Genomic DNA, 17,464 nt, shown 5'->3' with positions numbered 1-17,464 from the left:
GCAGATAATCCACAGACTTCACCAGTGGAAAACAGCTATATTTCAGCCTCCTACTGACTCCTTTGACTCAGGCATCTTTGTGCAGTGCACATACTACACAAATATGCAGAGCAGAACTCTCTCACATATTGAAGAACTCAAGGTTTCAAAAGTCAAGAAAAATATCTCCAGGATCATTAAATTTAAAATCACATCAATATTATAAGATTGAAAGCTTAATTTTTAACCTGTGCCTATATTTGTGACATTAATAAGAGACAAAAATATTTATGCAGTCAAAGCATGGCCACAAAACTTGTAATGAAAATTCCCATGATGTCATAGATACATAGACACAAGTGTAAGGATGGAAACTTAGCCCACAGGCACAAGGTAAATGTGTACTTGCTTCTTGGGGCAGTGAGAGGGCAAACCTAGGTGTAACTAGAACAGTAAATATAATCATAATAACTGAGATTGATTTTATTTGGCAACTTAGTAATTATTATAGTTATTTTAGAAGATGAATTCATTATATGATAAATTTTATGATAAATATAGTCTACTGTAGAGTATACTTAAATCACACTACTAGTCTATTTTTGAGGACCTGTTAATCTATGTAGAATGCATGTTTACTTTATACCTTGAAGTAAAAAAAACCATATAATTTCAAAAGTTGTACATATTTTTCTAAAAACATATACAAATATATTTTTTGAATGATTAGTTAAAAAAAAGGTTAACATAACCAATTTCAGGGCCTTCAAAAGAAACAGATTTTTGTTGTTAAATGCTACAAAGTGCAAAGAAAATGAAAAAATACATATACTCACTGAATTGGCATTTGTTGGGTTTGGCCAAGGTCTACCACCACCTGGACCCCTATAAGACAAAATGATAAATGATATTTTAACTGACACTCTGAATGTTTCACAGTAAGCAACATCATAAAATACAAACATTTATAATTCAGTTACCATGCAGTTTTAGTTCTGCACTGAAATTACTCTTTATATTTTCACAGCTTTTTTATTTCTAAAATCCCCAAATTTTATCATTCCTCCAAACAGCTTTCTTCCTAAATCAAAGTGCTTTTAGTAAGCCTAGTTTTATTTTAGGTTCAGTTATTATAATAACCACTAAAAGTGGTAATCACCTACAGCAGTAAATATATACATATTTTTAAATCTTTATAAAAACCTGCTTTTGGAGTAAAAAAAATCACTAATTGTGAGATAAATATAAAAGATAATTGTGACATTAATAAAAGTGCTGCATGTATCATTCAAAATGAAAATGAAATTATTTGCAAAATATCATATAGAAAATAATTGCTCAAGCTACAAATGAATAAATGCACATAGTAGGTATCTAAATTTGCCTCCTCTTCAAAAAACTGCATAGAATATCACATTACTTTATACATCTATACATCTATTTTTAAGTGCTACTGATGATTTAGTTACTATAAAACAAGGGAATCATATTTCTTGTTTCTATAATTGTAGTTCAAGACAGTGGCCAGAGTAAATCTTGGGAAAAAATAGAAAGTGATCTATGCCAATGCCTGTCAATATGTTATTTCATGTTAGGGAAGAGGACAATGTTCCCTATTCTATAGCTTAAAAGGACATAAAGTTTTTCAAACAAAATTAATGCCTAATTAATTAAGTTAAAAAAAATCTCTTGTCCATATGCTTTTTTTTTTTAAACTTTTCTTTTTTCAGGGAAAAAAGAAATTTATTTAAAACTGCGTTATTTTTTTTCTGTGAAAGTCCATGTGCTTTTAATATTAAGTGTACCTGAATAAATATTGCCTGATAAAAAGTAGACTACTGTCAGCAGGTTCCCTGTAATTAAGGTCACTCAAAATCTCCCCTTTCCCTCTAATCTCAATGAAAACACTGTGACTTTTTTAATTTAAAAAAAAAAAAAATGGCCCCTGATTCTTATTCTAGGGACCTTAAAGCTAAAGTTCTAAATGTTAGGTAGAGGCTGTCCAAGTTAGCTATATTACCCATGTTTGCTTGGAATATTTAGAACTGTTTAGAGTATTATTTTGGAATTCCCAGGAATGGAAACAGCTGGGAAGGGCATGAAGAACTGTGCCCTTCCTTAGGCTGTATCAGGATGCCCAAGTGCAAGTCCCCTTCTGACCAGAGGGGACTTGGTCAAAGTATTATGCATGGGGAGAAAGTGAGGAGCCTGTATTGTCTCTGGAAATAGCTCCTTTCTAACAGAATGATGATGGCTTTGCAATTAATTACTGGAACACTCTAGAAAGGTGATTTTCCATGGAGGATTCAATGTCCTAATGGACAGAAACTGAGGTATGCATATAATATATGTTGATCAAGTAAAACACGTGACTTGTTTGATGTTAAATAAAACACAGTAAAAAAATTGGGAAATATTTATCCTAAAACGACATAAAAATATACTATATATCCAAATCATGGCAAAAATTTATATGCAACAATATGCAGATAAGGATTTCATAATTTTGAAATATTATATTTAAACAAGGACTGTGTGAATAAGATATATTAAATATAAAATAATTTTGTTACTTAAAAATTTGTTAAATTAATATGCTAAACTAAATATTAAAATAATTAAACATTTTACTTAATCATTTAATTTTCATTTACTTAAGTAAAATGTTAAATTAAATGTTAAATTTATTCTAAGAATCATAAAATACCATTTATGCATTTCAGTTGTTTCACAGATACTAATCTAGTCTCAGTTCACCATGTATTTCATATTAAATTGCATTTTAATATAATGGGTTAAGTGTTAATTCATTTGAATAAGCTAAATTTCCTGCACCATTACCACTGTGTCTGAAAATATTTTAAGTTTTGCAAATACTGCTAAATAAAGTGGGGGTTATAGAAGTGAGTAGTTCTATTAGAACAACTTCAGTGTAGTAATTCCTACTCCTTTTGAGGGCCATTAGTATTAGCAAGAGAGTAGCCTACAAACTATAGCAAAGGCATTATGTTGAATGTAAATTTCTACACAAGTGTAGTTTGAAGTAGAATCAGGTTAGCCTCATTTAAAAATAGAAAAATGAAATTTAAAGGAAGTCTTTAATTTTTGGTAAGGGTGTATGGCTATGATTAAATCAAGGCAACCATGACAACCAAAGAGAAAAATTCTCTTCTGTAATTCAGTCATTTCAAGATAATAACTATACAAACTTTATAATTCTACAGGATATGACCTAGAACAAGGTCTAGATTCTTTGAAATTATCTGTCCTCTTAGTTTCTATAAACTACCAAGTTATACAAAGTTGAATTAGAAATGTTTTAATGTGGAATTCTTTTGAAATTTATAAAATTGTAGTTTATTTAGAAATATAGTTTTCTTTAAAAAATAATCCATAATGCATTTGAAAACATTTACATTGTGGCTGTCGTTTGTAAATTCTACTTCAAGTTACTTAAATTGGTATTAATTTTTTTTCTAAATATATAATACTAGTTATGGAAACATTAAAAGTATACTCTTATTTTAGATGACACTACATGTGATTCATCCTTAGTTTAGAGCATGGAAATGTAAAAGTCACATCAGAATAACCATTTTCTTTAGAGGTGGCCAATATTTTTTTAACAACAAAATTATCAAAATTGTGTTCCAAATGGTTTGGGCTCAATATAAGAGAGAAAGTTGCAGTTAGAATATAGTATTTAGTTACTTTAGTGACCAGGGTTGGATATTTTTTACTGTCATTATACTTTGATGTCAAATAATAAAAAGTGACAAGCTAAAGAAACCTGATCCAGACATGATCCTCCAGTAGATCCCTCCTGATCCCAACACACAAATATCCTAGACTCTTAAAAACATAGCCTAAGGTAACACTAGTCTAATGCCTATGTCTTTAATTTTTAAGTTACCCAACATGTAAAAAAAGTGACATGATGAAAGCCATAATTCCAGTTATAAATACTTACTTGTCATAACACAGTAAGATTTACTTTGTTCTAGTGATAATAAATTATGAAGTGAATTTCAATAAAATTTACTCTATTGAGTACAATGGAGACAATAATAGGTTTTATTTATGTCTCTTGAAATTCAATTTTGCTTTGTTGGGGCCAATATCAATAAGAGAATGAGTCTCTCTGGTTGGATCTTCCATACTTCAGAACTTTCCCTGTTAGAAGGAAATATTTATGATTTCATTGTCCTTGAAGGGATCCTAATTTATAGAAAACTGAAAATGATATGACACCAAATAATTGCCAACAGTAACAAATATTTGAGTATATAAAGCTTAAAAGTTCTTTAAAAACCAGAAATTACATAAATAGTAAAATATTACACAATAAAAATATTTAAAAATATCTGGGTATATTTAAATGAGAAACGCAAATATCAACAAAAATAATCATTTGAAATTTTCAGCCATACTTTTAGCCTCCATAGTCTAGGAAATTAAATGTACCCATATGTATCTGTTTAAGTGTATGTGAGAAAGGAACTAGACAATTTTAAGCAGCTATTTGTGTCTCTCAATGGTCACATGAGAATAACTTTCTTTTATACTAGCAAAACTGGGTTGATCTGTAGTTGACCAGATCGCTTATTCTTACGAAGAGTAATATACAAAATGATATTAGATACATTCTTAATATTTACAGAGAATTCTGGGTTGATCATACCATTCACAATGTATACTCCTTGCATCTATACACAGTATTTGAAATTATTCTTTAAAAGCCATTCTATTTTAAAGTCAGAATCTTAGGTAAATTTTATATATATCTTAAATCCTATTAAGAGTTTCAGCTTTTGATAGAAGCACAAAATATCACGCCTTTTTGTAGAAACCATTAATAAGGCTAAAGCTTTGAGGAATTTAAGAAAAGTTAGACTTCGTGTCTATCCATTTTTACTTTGAAAGTAAAAAGACGTGATAGGAAAATTTGACCTACTTTTTTCCCCTTGTTCTGTTAGTTTTAAGCCTGGCTGGTATCCACCTATTAACCTATTTTCTATTTTAGGCAAAACTGCTTTCCATGAAAATGGTTCCAGAAACTGAAACAAATCCCTATGTACATCAAAAGAGCTTACCTCAGTATATATATCCAATGCCATTAAATGATGGCAGAGTTGTTTAATTTGATAGGTAAGTAACCAAAACATGGACTAATGGAAAATATATTAGAGGAGACTACCCAGAACCCTACATAGAGCTCTTTCATTATTTCTGGCAAGTTTTCTTTAGGTTATGTCGTGAAATTGGATCCTCTAATGAATTAATGAAAGCCATCAACAAGTTCCGGGTGTATATGGAACTTTGAGGGCAAGTGAGATAATGAAAAATGAATAAAAATTCCTTAACAAATTGTATTCTATTGGCTGATAGAAGCAACTACTCTCTCTGGGCTTGAAAGGCCTTTTCAGTAAAAAGAAAAACAAAAAAACTGTCAGTTTACTAAGTATATCTTGACTTTTCAAAAGAAAATGTACTATGGAAAGTTCTTTAATAAAGAAGAAATTACCAGAGAGACTTATTCGTGGGTTAACAGTGGTCCCAACAAAGACACGTATATATTTATAAGAATTTAAAACTCATAGGAATCATGCTATATCTGTTAAAATGAACAACATTCCATTGTCTACTTCTGTAAAGTCAATAATAGTCCTGGTGTCATCATCTCTTCATACTTTTGTACGGACTACAGGAATACTATGTGCTTATTTGTAAAAGACATTTTTATGATAAATAAAACATGAAAATCAGGCAAAAAGTTGGCATTTGAAAATGGAAAAAAAATTAAGGGTTGCAAGGGAAGGAAGAAAAACAGAAAATGTGAAAATGAAGCAAACACTACAGCTCATGTTTAGTTCATTCATACTATAGTTTCATTTTATGCTACACAGAAATTGAGCTTAAATTGTGTTACAAATTGGTGTGACTTTAGAGGACAGAAAATAGAACACTTTACAGGATAATATAGCATTTTGCTTACATGTTCATTCCAGGCATTCCCGGGCCACCTAAAGCATTCAGTGGGGGTCTCATTGCACCTCCATAGTTCTGTAATGATAACCAAGGGTCAGACTACCACAAAACAAAAAAACAAAACCAAAGAGGAGGGGGGAAAGAAAGGAGAGCAGGTTAATGATTTCCCTACATAACTCCTGATGGGATAAGGCCTGTGCAATTCATTCTCTGAAGGGTCCACTCTTGTACTTTTGCTTCTATTTTAACAATTACTTTGGTTCGTGTCTTTTAAAAACTACGTGACTATGTGTGATCATTGGAGCATGTTAAATGATTAAGGTATAGTTGCAATTATAATATTCAACATATCTTTATTATTTTCCTGATATCTGTACAACAGTGAACTTTTTCAAACAAAACATTTCATAAATCCAAAACTCTGTTTTTAAAGAAAGGACTTAGTTAACATGTTTGAAATTGCCTGACTCAGAACAATTACATAAAGTCTGAAAACAAACAGGTGAATCCAACATGAGAAAGTTGAATACAAACTTCTGTTCACAAAATAATATATCCAAGAGAGCAATGTACTAATATACAAACACACAAAAATACATGAACACTAAAGTATACTAAAAATATGTATGCGTGAAGTACATGACTCAACAGGCTTCTGTCAATATCTATTATGTGCCTTCAAAGGATAGAAACATTTTAGTGTTTTAACATGCATATCATGTTAGCTTAGCTTAGTTTCCATAAGGGCCAAAAGATTACTTTTAACATTATCATATTAATATATTTTGACACCATCAACTACTTTCATGCTTGGCTTTCTGACACTATTCCTCCAACTTTTCTGCCCACTCTTCAGTTTCCTTTGCTGGCTCCTTTTATTTTGCTAACTCTTAAAATGTTGCTTTTCCCCAAGTTCTAGCCACAGCATTCTTTTCAATAGATACATATTTATGGGTACTCTTATCTGCTATCATTAATTCAACAATTATTTATATATGTTAGGAATCTCAAATCTATTTTGTCATGAAGTCTCTCCTAAGCTCTTAGAAAACTCGTATGTTGAACTTCGTATCAATTGTTTCTATCTGGATACCATTGCACACTCAATATACCTAAAAGTAACCTCAATTTTATCTTCTCACAGCTGTGTTTATATTGCCTTCCCATGGCATCACCTTCCATGCAGTAGTCCAGGCTAAGAACCTCTGGGAGCTCCTTGATGTTTCTTCCTTTTATTTCAATTTCCGTATACAGTCAGTTACCAAAGTCTATTGATTCTACCTGTGAAACAGCCCTTGAGATACTGCTCTCCTTCGTATCACTCATCTCCGTCATCTGCTGAGACTCCTGTACTCTCTTAGTTGGTCTCTCTGACTTAGCCCTCCCCCTTCCCAATCTATTTTCCATGCTGCCTCCAGAACTGTGCTTCTTAAACTCAGCCCTATTTATGTCACTTAAAAGCCATGATGACCCACACGGCCTATCAAATAAAGCCCATATTTCAGCATGGGCTTTGATGTTATTCACAGATCAGCCCTAGACTCTCTTTCCTGCCCCCATTTCCTATAATATTTACCTTCTTCCCTCACTCCCAACTGTACCCTCCAGACTACTGAATTTCTTGTGGTTCAGAAACATGCAATACACTTTTTTTTTTTTTTTTAGGAGTCTTTCTACATTTATTTCTCTGTGTCTTAGACTGGAACACAAAGCTTTAATTTTAGTTGAAGACAGACGAAAATCACAACTTGGACTTGGTTCAAGGCTTTTGCAATACACTTTTATACTCATGATAACTCATCTGCTATGGCCTTCTGTGGAGTCGGTGCTAAGATGACAAGGAAATATTCAAGGAGAGAAGGTCTGTTAACTCCAGAGACTAAGCCGCAGTTTGTAAGTAAATTACCTAGTTCATGCTCTTCTCATTGTTTGTTTATTTTTACTTTCAAGAAATCTTATTTAAACATCTCAACTGTGTGTGCTATGGGATAGGAGAATGGTGGCTATTCCACACGTGAGTCCCTGGTTACAGAGAGAGCTATTTCTCTTAACCTTTGGATCAAGCACAGGGATGGCAGCAGCACTATTAGCAAGGAGTCTCTGAGAAGGAAGTTGGTCCTTGGGAACAAAATCTGAATGGTACAGAATAATAGAAATTCTTCACACAAAAAATTGCTCCTTATTTTTGATCTTAGAAGGTCTGTGTTTTATCAAGGAAAACATTAGTTTTCCTTATAGCTCTGGACATAGAAGGACATTGGCTTGAATTTCTCTTGCCACTGCCCTGTTTCCTCTGCTCCTCTTTCTATGTGTGTGATTGTGGACCAGTGGTTCTCCCAATGATCCGCTCAACCTTAATTTCCCTATATGTAAGTGATAATAGCATCTCTCTAATAAGCTTGTTGGAGGAAACATGAAATCATACAAAACAACTATTAAAGTGCTTGGTGCATGAAAAGCGTGATGCTTGGTGCTCAAAAACTGTAGCTGCTAACTCTTATCACTGTTAGTAAGGGACTGACTTAAATGTCTTCTCATTTTCCCTTGAGCCCGCAACCCTAACAGAATTACATGCTTGTGACATAGTGACTCCCGGCCAGAGCACACATATCTCTTTTCTCAACTTTTTTTTCCTACTGCCTAAGTGTGTTTCTTTATGTATCTGCATCGCCTGCTGAACAGTAACCACCTGAAGGCAGAGTCTGTTGTACTCATCTTTGTGTATCCAGTGCTTAAGTATCACAACGCACAAGTGTCATGGGAAATGAGTAAGAAACTATCTAGCACATATTTTGATAGACTTACAAAATATTTTCATTTTGTGAAGAATCTGAAGCATATAGAAAACAGGAAGATAAGAAAGAATAACAACTGGCTTTCTAGCTGGTAACAAAGGCAGAATGTGAAGAGCTAATTTAGAATCACTGAATTTTAAAGCTGATGGCAGCTATACAATTCCATCTGGTTTAATCTCTCTCCCAATGCAATGCTCCTGACAAAAGGGCTGTTGAGACTCTGCTTGGAAACTTTATAAAGAGTTTTTCCATGATTGGGCAGTTTAATTCCTAGAAAGTTCTTCCCTATATGGAGCTAAATTCTACTTGCCATCTTAGATTTGAAAACATAGAATTAGTTTACTTTCTTTTTACATGAGAGCCTATTATATATTTCCATCTCACCACTTCTCCACCCCAAGTATTTGATTTGGAAATCATGGTATGTTCCTACTTGTATAAAACTCATTTATCCTTCAGATTTCTGGAGGAATTAGAACTGGATAGTTTTGTTGAATTTTTCTGTTAATCACACGGTACCTGATGAGCCTGAGAACACAGACAAGCTAAATATATCTTATTATAAAAGCCAAGTAGAAAAATTACTTCAAATATGGCATTAGGGAAGATATTTTTCTTGATTAAGTTGGTAATTTTGCTTTTCTATTGAAAGGATATTGATATCAATCTAAAAATCATGTATTACTACTGAAAGTAGATTTAAAATAGATTAAGGGGTGGTAAAAATATGCCAGGATTTGGAGCAAAGTTTTATTTCTTCATCCATGCAGTAGGTTTTAATCATATATTTACTATGTTCTAGGTGTGAACTTTGCCTACATCAACATTATCTAAGAATCGAATTATATATATTTCTTCTAGGAATTCAATTATTCCAATAGATAACTACTGTCCCTTTTTACCACATTGGTCTTAAGCTGAAAAAATTGTGGATATAATATCTATGATATAAAGGAGATGTGTATTTTGTTTGTGCATAAAGTTAGAAACAATATTCCAGAGACTGTTTCTATAATTCAGATACAGAAAAGCAGACACATTCTGTTCTTGAGTAGCATCTATATGATTAAATGTCATGAGAGTTCTTTTTCTATTATCTTTTAAGAAACACAGCTAACCTTTATTATAAATTTCAGCTTATAATCTATATATTACATATACCAGGTATTATGAGTAAAATATCTTACAAGAATCCCTTAATTCAAATGATTTTACTTCACTTTTTACCTATTGTACCATTCATTTGAATAGGATTCCTGTTTTTGTTTAAGTACATGATATGTATAAATAATTTCCTTTTACCTTTTATACTAATATACTGTGATTTTAAAGAGTTGTTGTAGGTATTTCTGGTTTCTGAGGTAAATCCATACCAAAACATTTTACTTCCTCCAAATTATAAAGAAATAGATGGCAAACATATTAATCCAAATGGAAGCAATAAACTACTCTTTGGGTTTGAAAATGCAAAGAAAGAAGTCATATGATAAACTCTTCAGTAAGTGATTACTCACCAGAAATGTTTTCTTACTTTCTGTCATAATTTACTTATGACACAAAACACATATATATTTGGCTAGATATTTATAAAATATAAAGACCAGTATGCTTTTTACTTCTGCATTTTCAAATGAGATATAAGTATTCATACAGCTTAGGTAAACATTGGTATATCTTTCAAACACTGCAACACTTATTCAAATCAGACTCTAATTTTTAAAAGTACTGAGAATATTGGTCTGGAATGACAAACTCAAAGAGCAGCTAGCTGAAAAGTAAGAGAACTGAATGAAGAATAAATTATAGGCATCAACTTTTGATGTGTATTTAAAATGTATCTGTTGTGAATATCTTTTGAGAAAAAAATCCTTCAAGATGTGTATTGCTAAACTGGTTGGCTTAGTTCATTAAAGACTAAAAGTATATTCAGTCAGTGAGATATCCTACAGATCTTGTACATTCTAATTGCTATTAATAGATTAATGACGGTTGGTCACAAAAATCATTATCCCTAACATGAGTAGAAATAGGAAAAAATAATTTAAATATCTAAATTAGAGTTTTATAAGATCTTAAGAAAATACATAGGAAATAACTGACCTTAAATAAAAGAAATGGGTTTTCTTCTGACTCTGAGGGTCCTACAAATATTTGCATAACAGTTTTTCTTATCATGTAATATGGTATCTCTGAAGAATTTCTGCTTCATGTCCCAATACAGTTTATATATACAGTTGACCCTTGAACAACATGGGTTTGAATTGTTTCAGTCCACTTCTATGTGTATTTTTTCAATAAATATATTACTGGAAAATTTTTTGTAGATTTGTGACAATTCGAAAAAACTTGCACATGAACCAAACAGCCTAGAAATATCTAGCAAATTAAAAAGTTAGATAAGTCATGAATGCAAAAAATAGATGTAGACATAAGCCTCTCCTTAGATAGGCACAAGGGGAATGATATTTAATATAAAATTAATAATGTTTTCTTATTGTTTTATAATTTTGCTTTCAAAGAACATTACTATACAGTATGTGATTCTCCCCATCCCCTGCCCCTAGTTGGAGAAACTATGTATCAGTCTATCATCACATGTAAGTGGTTTAAAAAATGTAACAATGTTTACAACACTGTATTGAGAATATGACTGTAATAATATTGTATGCCATAAAAATGTTATAGTGTTAGAGGACTGGGGCGGGGAGGGTGGGGGGGACTCGAGGGGGGGGAGTCAAGGAAGGGAGGGAATACGGGGATATGTGTATAAAAACAGATGATTGAACCTGGTGTACCCCCCCCCAAAAAAAAAAAGTTATAGTGATTCATTCATTAGTGTATAGGATAGGCTACCATGAAGCAATCATTATTACACTAGATTACCATAAAGCTATCATATTGCTGCTTCTTTGTTATCAATGCAAGAATTGTTATACCTGTAAATAAATAGGAATTTTTTCACATTATCTTTTCATTTTTGATGTCTAGTGTTAGAAATATATGTAATATCTACAGTGTTTTGTATCATTTAAGACAATACTGATGTAGATACTGACAGATGATTCATCTTATGAAAAGATGATGTAAACTTATAGTATTGAAAGTTACAGCACAGTCCTGTAAATGTATTTTCTTATTTTCTTAACATTTTCTTTAGCTTATTGTAAGAATATAGTATATAATACATAAAATATGTAAAATATATGTTAATTGACTGTTTATGTTATCAATAAGGCTTCCAATTAACAGTAGGCTATTAGTTAAGTTTTAGGGAGTCAAAAGTTATACATGATTTTTGACTGTGCTGTGGTTTGGTGCCCATATTATTCAAGGGTCAACTGTATATTGTTACATGTTGGTAGAAACTCCTCAGTCTAAGTCACATTTACCTGGGTGTTAGATTCTTAACTCTCTGACTCCTTTGGGTACATAAGAAGATACTTAACATTTTTAAAGTAGATACGTGAAACAAGCTCCTAAAACTGTCACTTAAAAAGACTGTTCTTGGAAAGAATAAAGAAAGCAAATTAATTCATTCTTTTAACCAATGTTATGATACACTAACCTCTGACCTTTGAGGAAGAAATTTAAAATTCTGTATTCTGGATTAGTTTCTTTGAAATATAAAGTTACAAAATTAATTTCTATCCCATGCAAATTTCCCAAGAGAGACAAAGGGATGTTTTAGCTAAAATAAGTGATATCCTGGAGCAGTATACTTAAAAATGTCATCAATAGCTGAATAGGTTCAATCTTGGTGTATACTTCTGGGAAATTCTGATAGAGAAGTAGGCTAACATCTAATGTATACTGATAGTATTATGCTTGTTCAGTAAGACCCATTTTAACATTTATTTCTAAATGGTTCTCTATTGTTTTCATACACTGCAAAAAAAAAAAGTACGGTAGTATATAATAGTCAATGGCATTCTTTAAAAGACAGAAATATATTTTATGCTGCTTATTCTATTGTCAACTAGGTTTTATTTAACTTATCTTACATAGATATCTTTTATAATAATTACTATAATTTTTCATATTTCCTCAACATAACAAAAGGGTAATAGTTATCTTTTTAAAAACAATAATTACTGTAATGATTTCTACACAATGTGTTTTCTCCAATGTACCAAAGGCACATATGGTAGCACCTGTTAAAATATGGTTTGTTGTTACATCAATTTGGACGTGTCATAGATAATATGTCCTCAACAGCCTAATAACCATGTTATATTAAGCCTTTAATGTATATACTAGAAACCAGCAAAATAATACAGTTTGTATGAGATGAAGGCAAAAAACTCAGCCTCTAGCTTCCTGCATGATTATTTACCTGTGGTCCTAAGGGCACCATTCCTCTTGGAGGAGTCATTCTCTGCATTGGCCCACCCATATTTGGATGTCCTAAGAAGAAAAAAAAAATATGATGATATTAGTAATATAATGAGCATGAGTGCTAAACCAGAGGCTATAGCCTCATCTCTGCCTGGTGTCACATCTTATTTACTAAGGGACTGAGTTACTGATCTCGTCTTGGCTTCCATGGCCAGTCTTCTACCTCTTATCACTACCTACCCATACTCTCCATTAATGTCTTGAAATTGAAATTTTCTTCCTATTCTGTGTTGAATTACCTCTCTCACACCATTTGCTCCTTTTTTTTTTTTTCTTGGAATAGTATAATAGAGCCATACATATTTGTGGTATCTAAACAGCTCTGATTATTGGGTTTGTGAAACTACCAAGTAAGTCATTTGTTGCATAGCATCCTCCTTCCTCCTGCTTATCTTTCTGGTGGACTAACCTCTTTATCTGAAAAAGGCAGAGAAAATCACAAGTGATATAATCACTTTGATTCTCACTTGCCAGAAGTTATATAAAAGATTTTAGAAGTTACTAGTTAAAATACAGATTCTGGATATTTTATGCCCTCACTATCACACATAATTAAGAATTAGCTAAAAAGATAATTACTTGGTCATGTTACCTGTAAAAATGCAACTGATATAATTATGGAAGATCTATACAAATAAAACCTCCCTTAAAATACAGGATTTCCTTTGAGATTTTGCACATCAATTGCACTTTTACTTTAAAGTAGTCACCTTGTTGTCGAGTTGGGTCCATTCCACTGGGAAGTAATGGCTGACTTCCTGGGACACCTCCAAGAGCCTAGCATAAAAAGTAATATTGTAACTATTTATAAAATAAGTGCTTTAACAATTACAGAATCCATTTGAGCGTTTCACAAGATTATTTTTTCAAGATGCATTTTTTTATATTGGAGTATGTTTGATTTACAATGTTGTGTTAGTTTCAGGTGCACAGCAAAGTGATTCAGTTATACATATACATGTATCTATTCTTTTTCAAATTCTTTTCCCATATAGGTTATTACAGAGTTATTGAGTAGAGTTCCCTGTGCAATACAGTAGGTCCTTGTGGATTACCTATATTATATGTGTAGTGGTCTATATATGTTAATCCAAACCTCCTAATTTATCCCTCCCCCCAATTTCCCCCTTTGGTAACCACAAGCTTGTTTTCTGAGTCTGTGAGTCTGTTTCTGTTTGTAAATAAGTTCATTTGTATCATTTTTTAAGATTCCACATATAAGTGATATCATATGAAATTTGTCTTTCTCTGACTTACTTCACTTAGTATGATAATCTCTAGGTCCATCCACGTTGCTGCGAATGGCATTATTTCCTTCTTTTTTATGGTGGAGTAATATTCCATTGTATATATGTACCACATTTTCTTTATCCATTCATCTGTCAATGGACCTTTAGGTTGCTTCCACGTCTTGGCTACTGTAAATAGTGCTGCAATACACACTGCGGTGCATGTAACTTTTCTAAGTATGGTTACCTCTGAATATATGCCCAGGAGTGGGACTGCAGGATCATATGGTAGTTCTATTTTTAGTTTTTTAAAGAACCTCCACAGTGTTCTCCATAGTGGCTGTACCGATTTACATTCCCACCAAGAGTGCAGGAGGGTTCCCTTTTGTCCATACCCTCTCCAGCATTTATTGTTTGTAGACTTTTTGAGGATGGCCATTCTGACCAATGTAAGGTGATACCTCATTGTGGTTTTGATTTACATTTCTCTAATACTTAGCAATGTTGAGAATCTTTTCATGTACCTCTTAGCCATCTGTATGTCTTTTTTGGAGAAATGTCTATTTAGGTCTCCTGCCCATTTTTTGATGGGGTTGTTTGTTTTGATATTGAGCTTCATGAGCTGTTTGTATATTTTGCAGATGAATGCCTTGTTGGTCACATCATTTGCAAATATTTTCTCCCATTCTGTGGGTTGTCGTTTTGTTTATGGTTTCCTTTTCTGTGCAAAAGCTTTTATGTCCCATTTGTTTCTTTTTTTATTATTATTTTCATTACTCTAGGAGGTGGATCCAAAAAAATGTTGCTGCAATTTATATCAAAGAGTGTTCTGCCTAAATTTTCCTTTAAAAATTTTATAGTATCTGCTCTTACATTTAGGTCTTTAATCCATTTTGAGTTTGTTTTTGTGCATTGTGTTAGAATGTTCTAATTTCATTCTTTTACATGTAGCTGTCCAGTTTTCCCAGCACCTCTTATTGAAGAGACTGTTTTCTATCCTGTTCCATTGATCTATATTTCTGTCCTTGTGTCAGTACCACACTGTCTTGATTACTGTAGCTTTGCAGTCTAAAGTCAGGGAGCCTGATTCCTCCAGCTCCACTTTTCTTTCTCAAGATTGCTTTGGTTATTCAGGATCTTTTGGGTTTCCATACAAATTTTAAGATTTTTGTTCTAGTTCTGTGAAAAAATGCCGTTGGTCATTTGATAGGAATTGCACTGAATCAGGAGGTTGCCTTGGGTAATACAGTCATTTTGACAATATTGATTCTTCCAATCCAAGAATATGATATATCTTTCCATCTGTTGGTGTCATCTACTATTTCTTTCATTTGGGTCTTATAGTTTTTGGAGTACAGGTCTTTTGCCTCCTTAGGTAGGATTATTCCTAGGTATTTTATTCTTTTTTGATGTGATGGTAAATGGGATCATTTCCTTAATTTCTCTTTATGACCTTTTGCTTTTAGTGTGTAGAAATGCAACAGATTTTTGTGTATTAGTTTTGTATCCTGCAACTTTACCAAATTCATTGGTGAGCTCTATTAGTTTTCTGAGAGCATCTTTAGGATTTTAAGTATAGTATCATGTTATCTGCAAACAATGCCAGTTATACTTCTTTTCCAGTTTGGATTCATTTTCTTTTCTGATTGCCACGGCTAGGACTTCCAAAAGTATGTTGAATAAAAGTGACGAGAGTGGACATCCTTGTCTTATTCCTGATCTTAGAGGAAATGCTTTCAGCTTTTCACTGTTGGGTATGATGTTAGCTGTGGGTTTGTCATGTATGGCTTTTATTATGTTGAGGTTTATTCCCTCTATGTCAACTTTCTGGAGGGTTTTTATCATAAATGAGTGCTGAATTTTGTCAAAAGCTTTTTCTACATCTGTTGTAATGATCATATGGTTTTTATTCAATTTGTTGACGTTGTTATCACATCAATTGATTTGCAGATATTGAAGAATCCTTGCATCCCTGGGATAAATCCCATTTGATCATGGTATATGATCCTTTTAATATATTGTTGGGTTCAGTTTGCTTGTATTTTGTTGAGGATTTTCTGTGCCTATGCTCATCAGTGATATTGGCCTGTCATTTTCTTTTTCTGTGTGATATCTTAGTCTGGTTTTGGTATTAGGGTGGTGGTGGTCTCATAGAATGAGTTTGGGAGTGTTCCTTCCTCTGCAATTTTTTAAAATAGTTTCAGAAGGATAGGTGTGTTCACTCTTCTCTAAATATTTGATTGAATTTGCCTGTGAAGCCATCTGGTCCTAGACTTTTGTTTGTTGGGTGTTTTTAAATCTCAATTTCAATTTCAGTGCTTGTGATTGGTCTGTTCATATTTTCTGTTTCTTCCTGGTTCAGTTTTGGGACAGTGTGCCTTTCTAAGAATTTGTCCAAATTTTCTAGGTTGTCCATTTTATTGGCATACAGTTGCTTGTAGTAGTCTCTTATGATCCTTTGTATTTCTGTGGTATCTGTGGTAACTTCTCCTTGTTCACTTATTTTATTGATTTGAGCCCACTTCCTTTTTTTCTTGATGAGGCTGGCTAATGGTTTATCAATTTTGTAACTTCTCCTTTTTCATTTCTAATTTTATTGGTTTGAGCCCTCTCCCTTTTTTTCTTGATGAGTCTGGCTAAAGGTGTATCAATTTCGTTTATCTTTTCAAAGAACCAGCCTTTAGTTTCATTGATCTTTTCTATTGTTTTCTTTGTATCTATTTCATTTATTTCTGCTCTGATCTTTATGATTTCTTTCCTTCTGCAAACTTTGGGTTTTGTTTGTTCTTCTTTCTCTAGTTGCTTTAGATGTAAGGTTAGGTTGTTTGAGGTTTTTCTTGTTTCCTGAGGTAAGACTGTATTGCTATAAACTTTCCTCTTAGAATGTTTTTGTGGTGTCCCATAGGTTTTGGACTGTCATGTTCTGTTTTCATTTGTCTCTAGGAATTTTTTTATTTCCTCTTTGATTTCTTCAGTAATCCTTTGGTTGTTTAATAGCACATTGTTTAGCCTCTACGTGTGTTTTTTACAGTTTTTTTTCTTGTAGTTCATTCCTAATCTCATAGCACTGTGGTCGGA

The 17,464-nt window shown here is 32.6% G+C and overlaps 1 protein-coding gene across 14 annotated transcripts in view; it reads right to left on the bottom strand.

Annotated features, from left to right (window-relative positions):
- The window catches only part of SSBP2 (single stranded DNA binding protein 2), a 311,861-nt gene that overhangs the window by 35,119 nt on the left and 259,278 nt on the right, over positions 1 to 17,464 (bottom strand). For all 14 annotated transcript variants that reach the window (XM_057740161.1, XM_057740080.1, XM_057740146.1 and 11 more), the window contains 4 exons: positions 13,868 to 13,934; positions 13,096 to 13,166; positions 5,975 to 6,042; positions 816 to 864 (listed from right to left, as the gene is read on the bottom strand). In XM_057740161.1, the coding sequence (XP_057596144.1) occupies positions 816 to 864; positions 5,975 to 6,042; positions 13,096 to 13,166; positions 13,868 to 13,934 (255 nt within the window). The remainder of the gene's footprint in view (positions 1 to 815; positions 865 to 5,974; positions 6,043 to 13,095; positions 13,167 to 13,867; positions 13,935 to 17,464) is intronic.

This window comes from Hippopotamus amphibius, chromosome 1, assembly GCF_030028045.1.
Source record: "Hippopotamus amphibius kiboko isolate mHipAmp2 chromosome 1, mHipAmp2.hap2, whole genome shotgun sequence".
NCBI classification, from domain to species: Eukaryota; Metazoa; Chordata; class Mammalia; order Artiodactyla; family Hippopotamidae; genus Hippopotamus; species Hippopotamus amphibius.
This window is presented reverse-complemented; position numbering and strand designations above follow the sequence as displayed.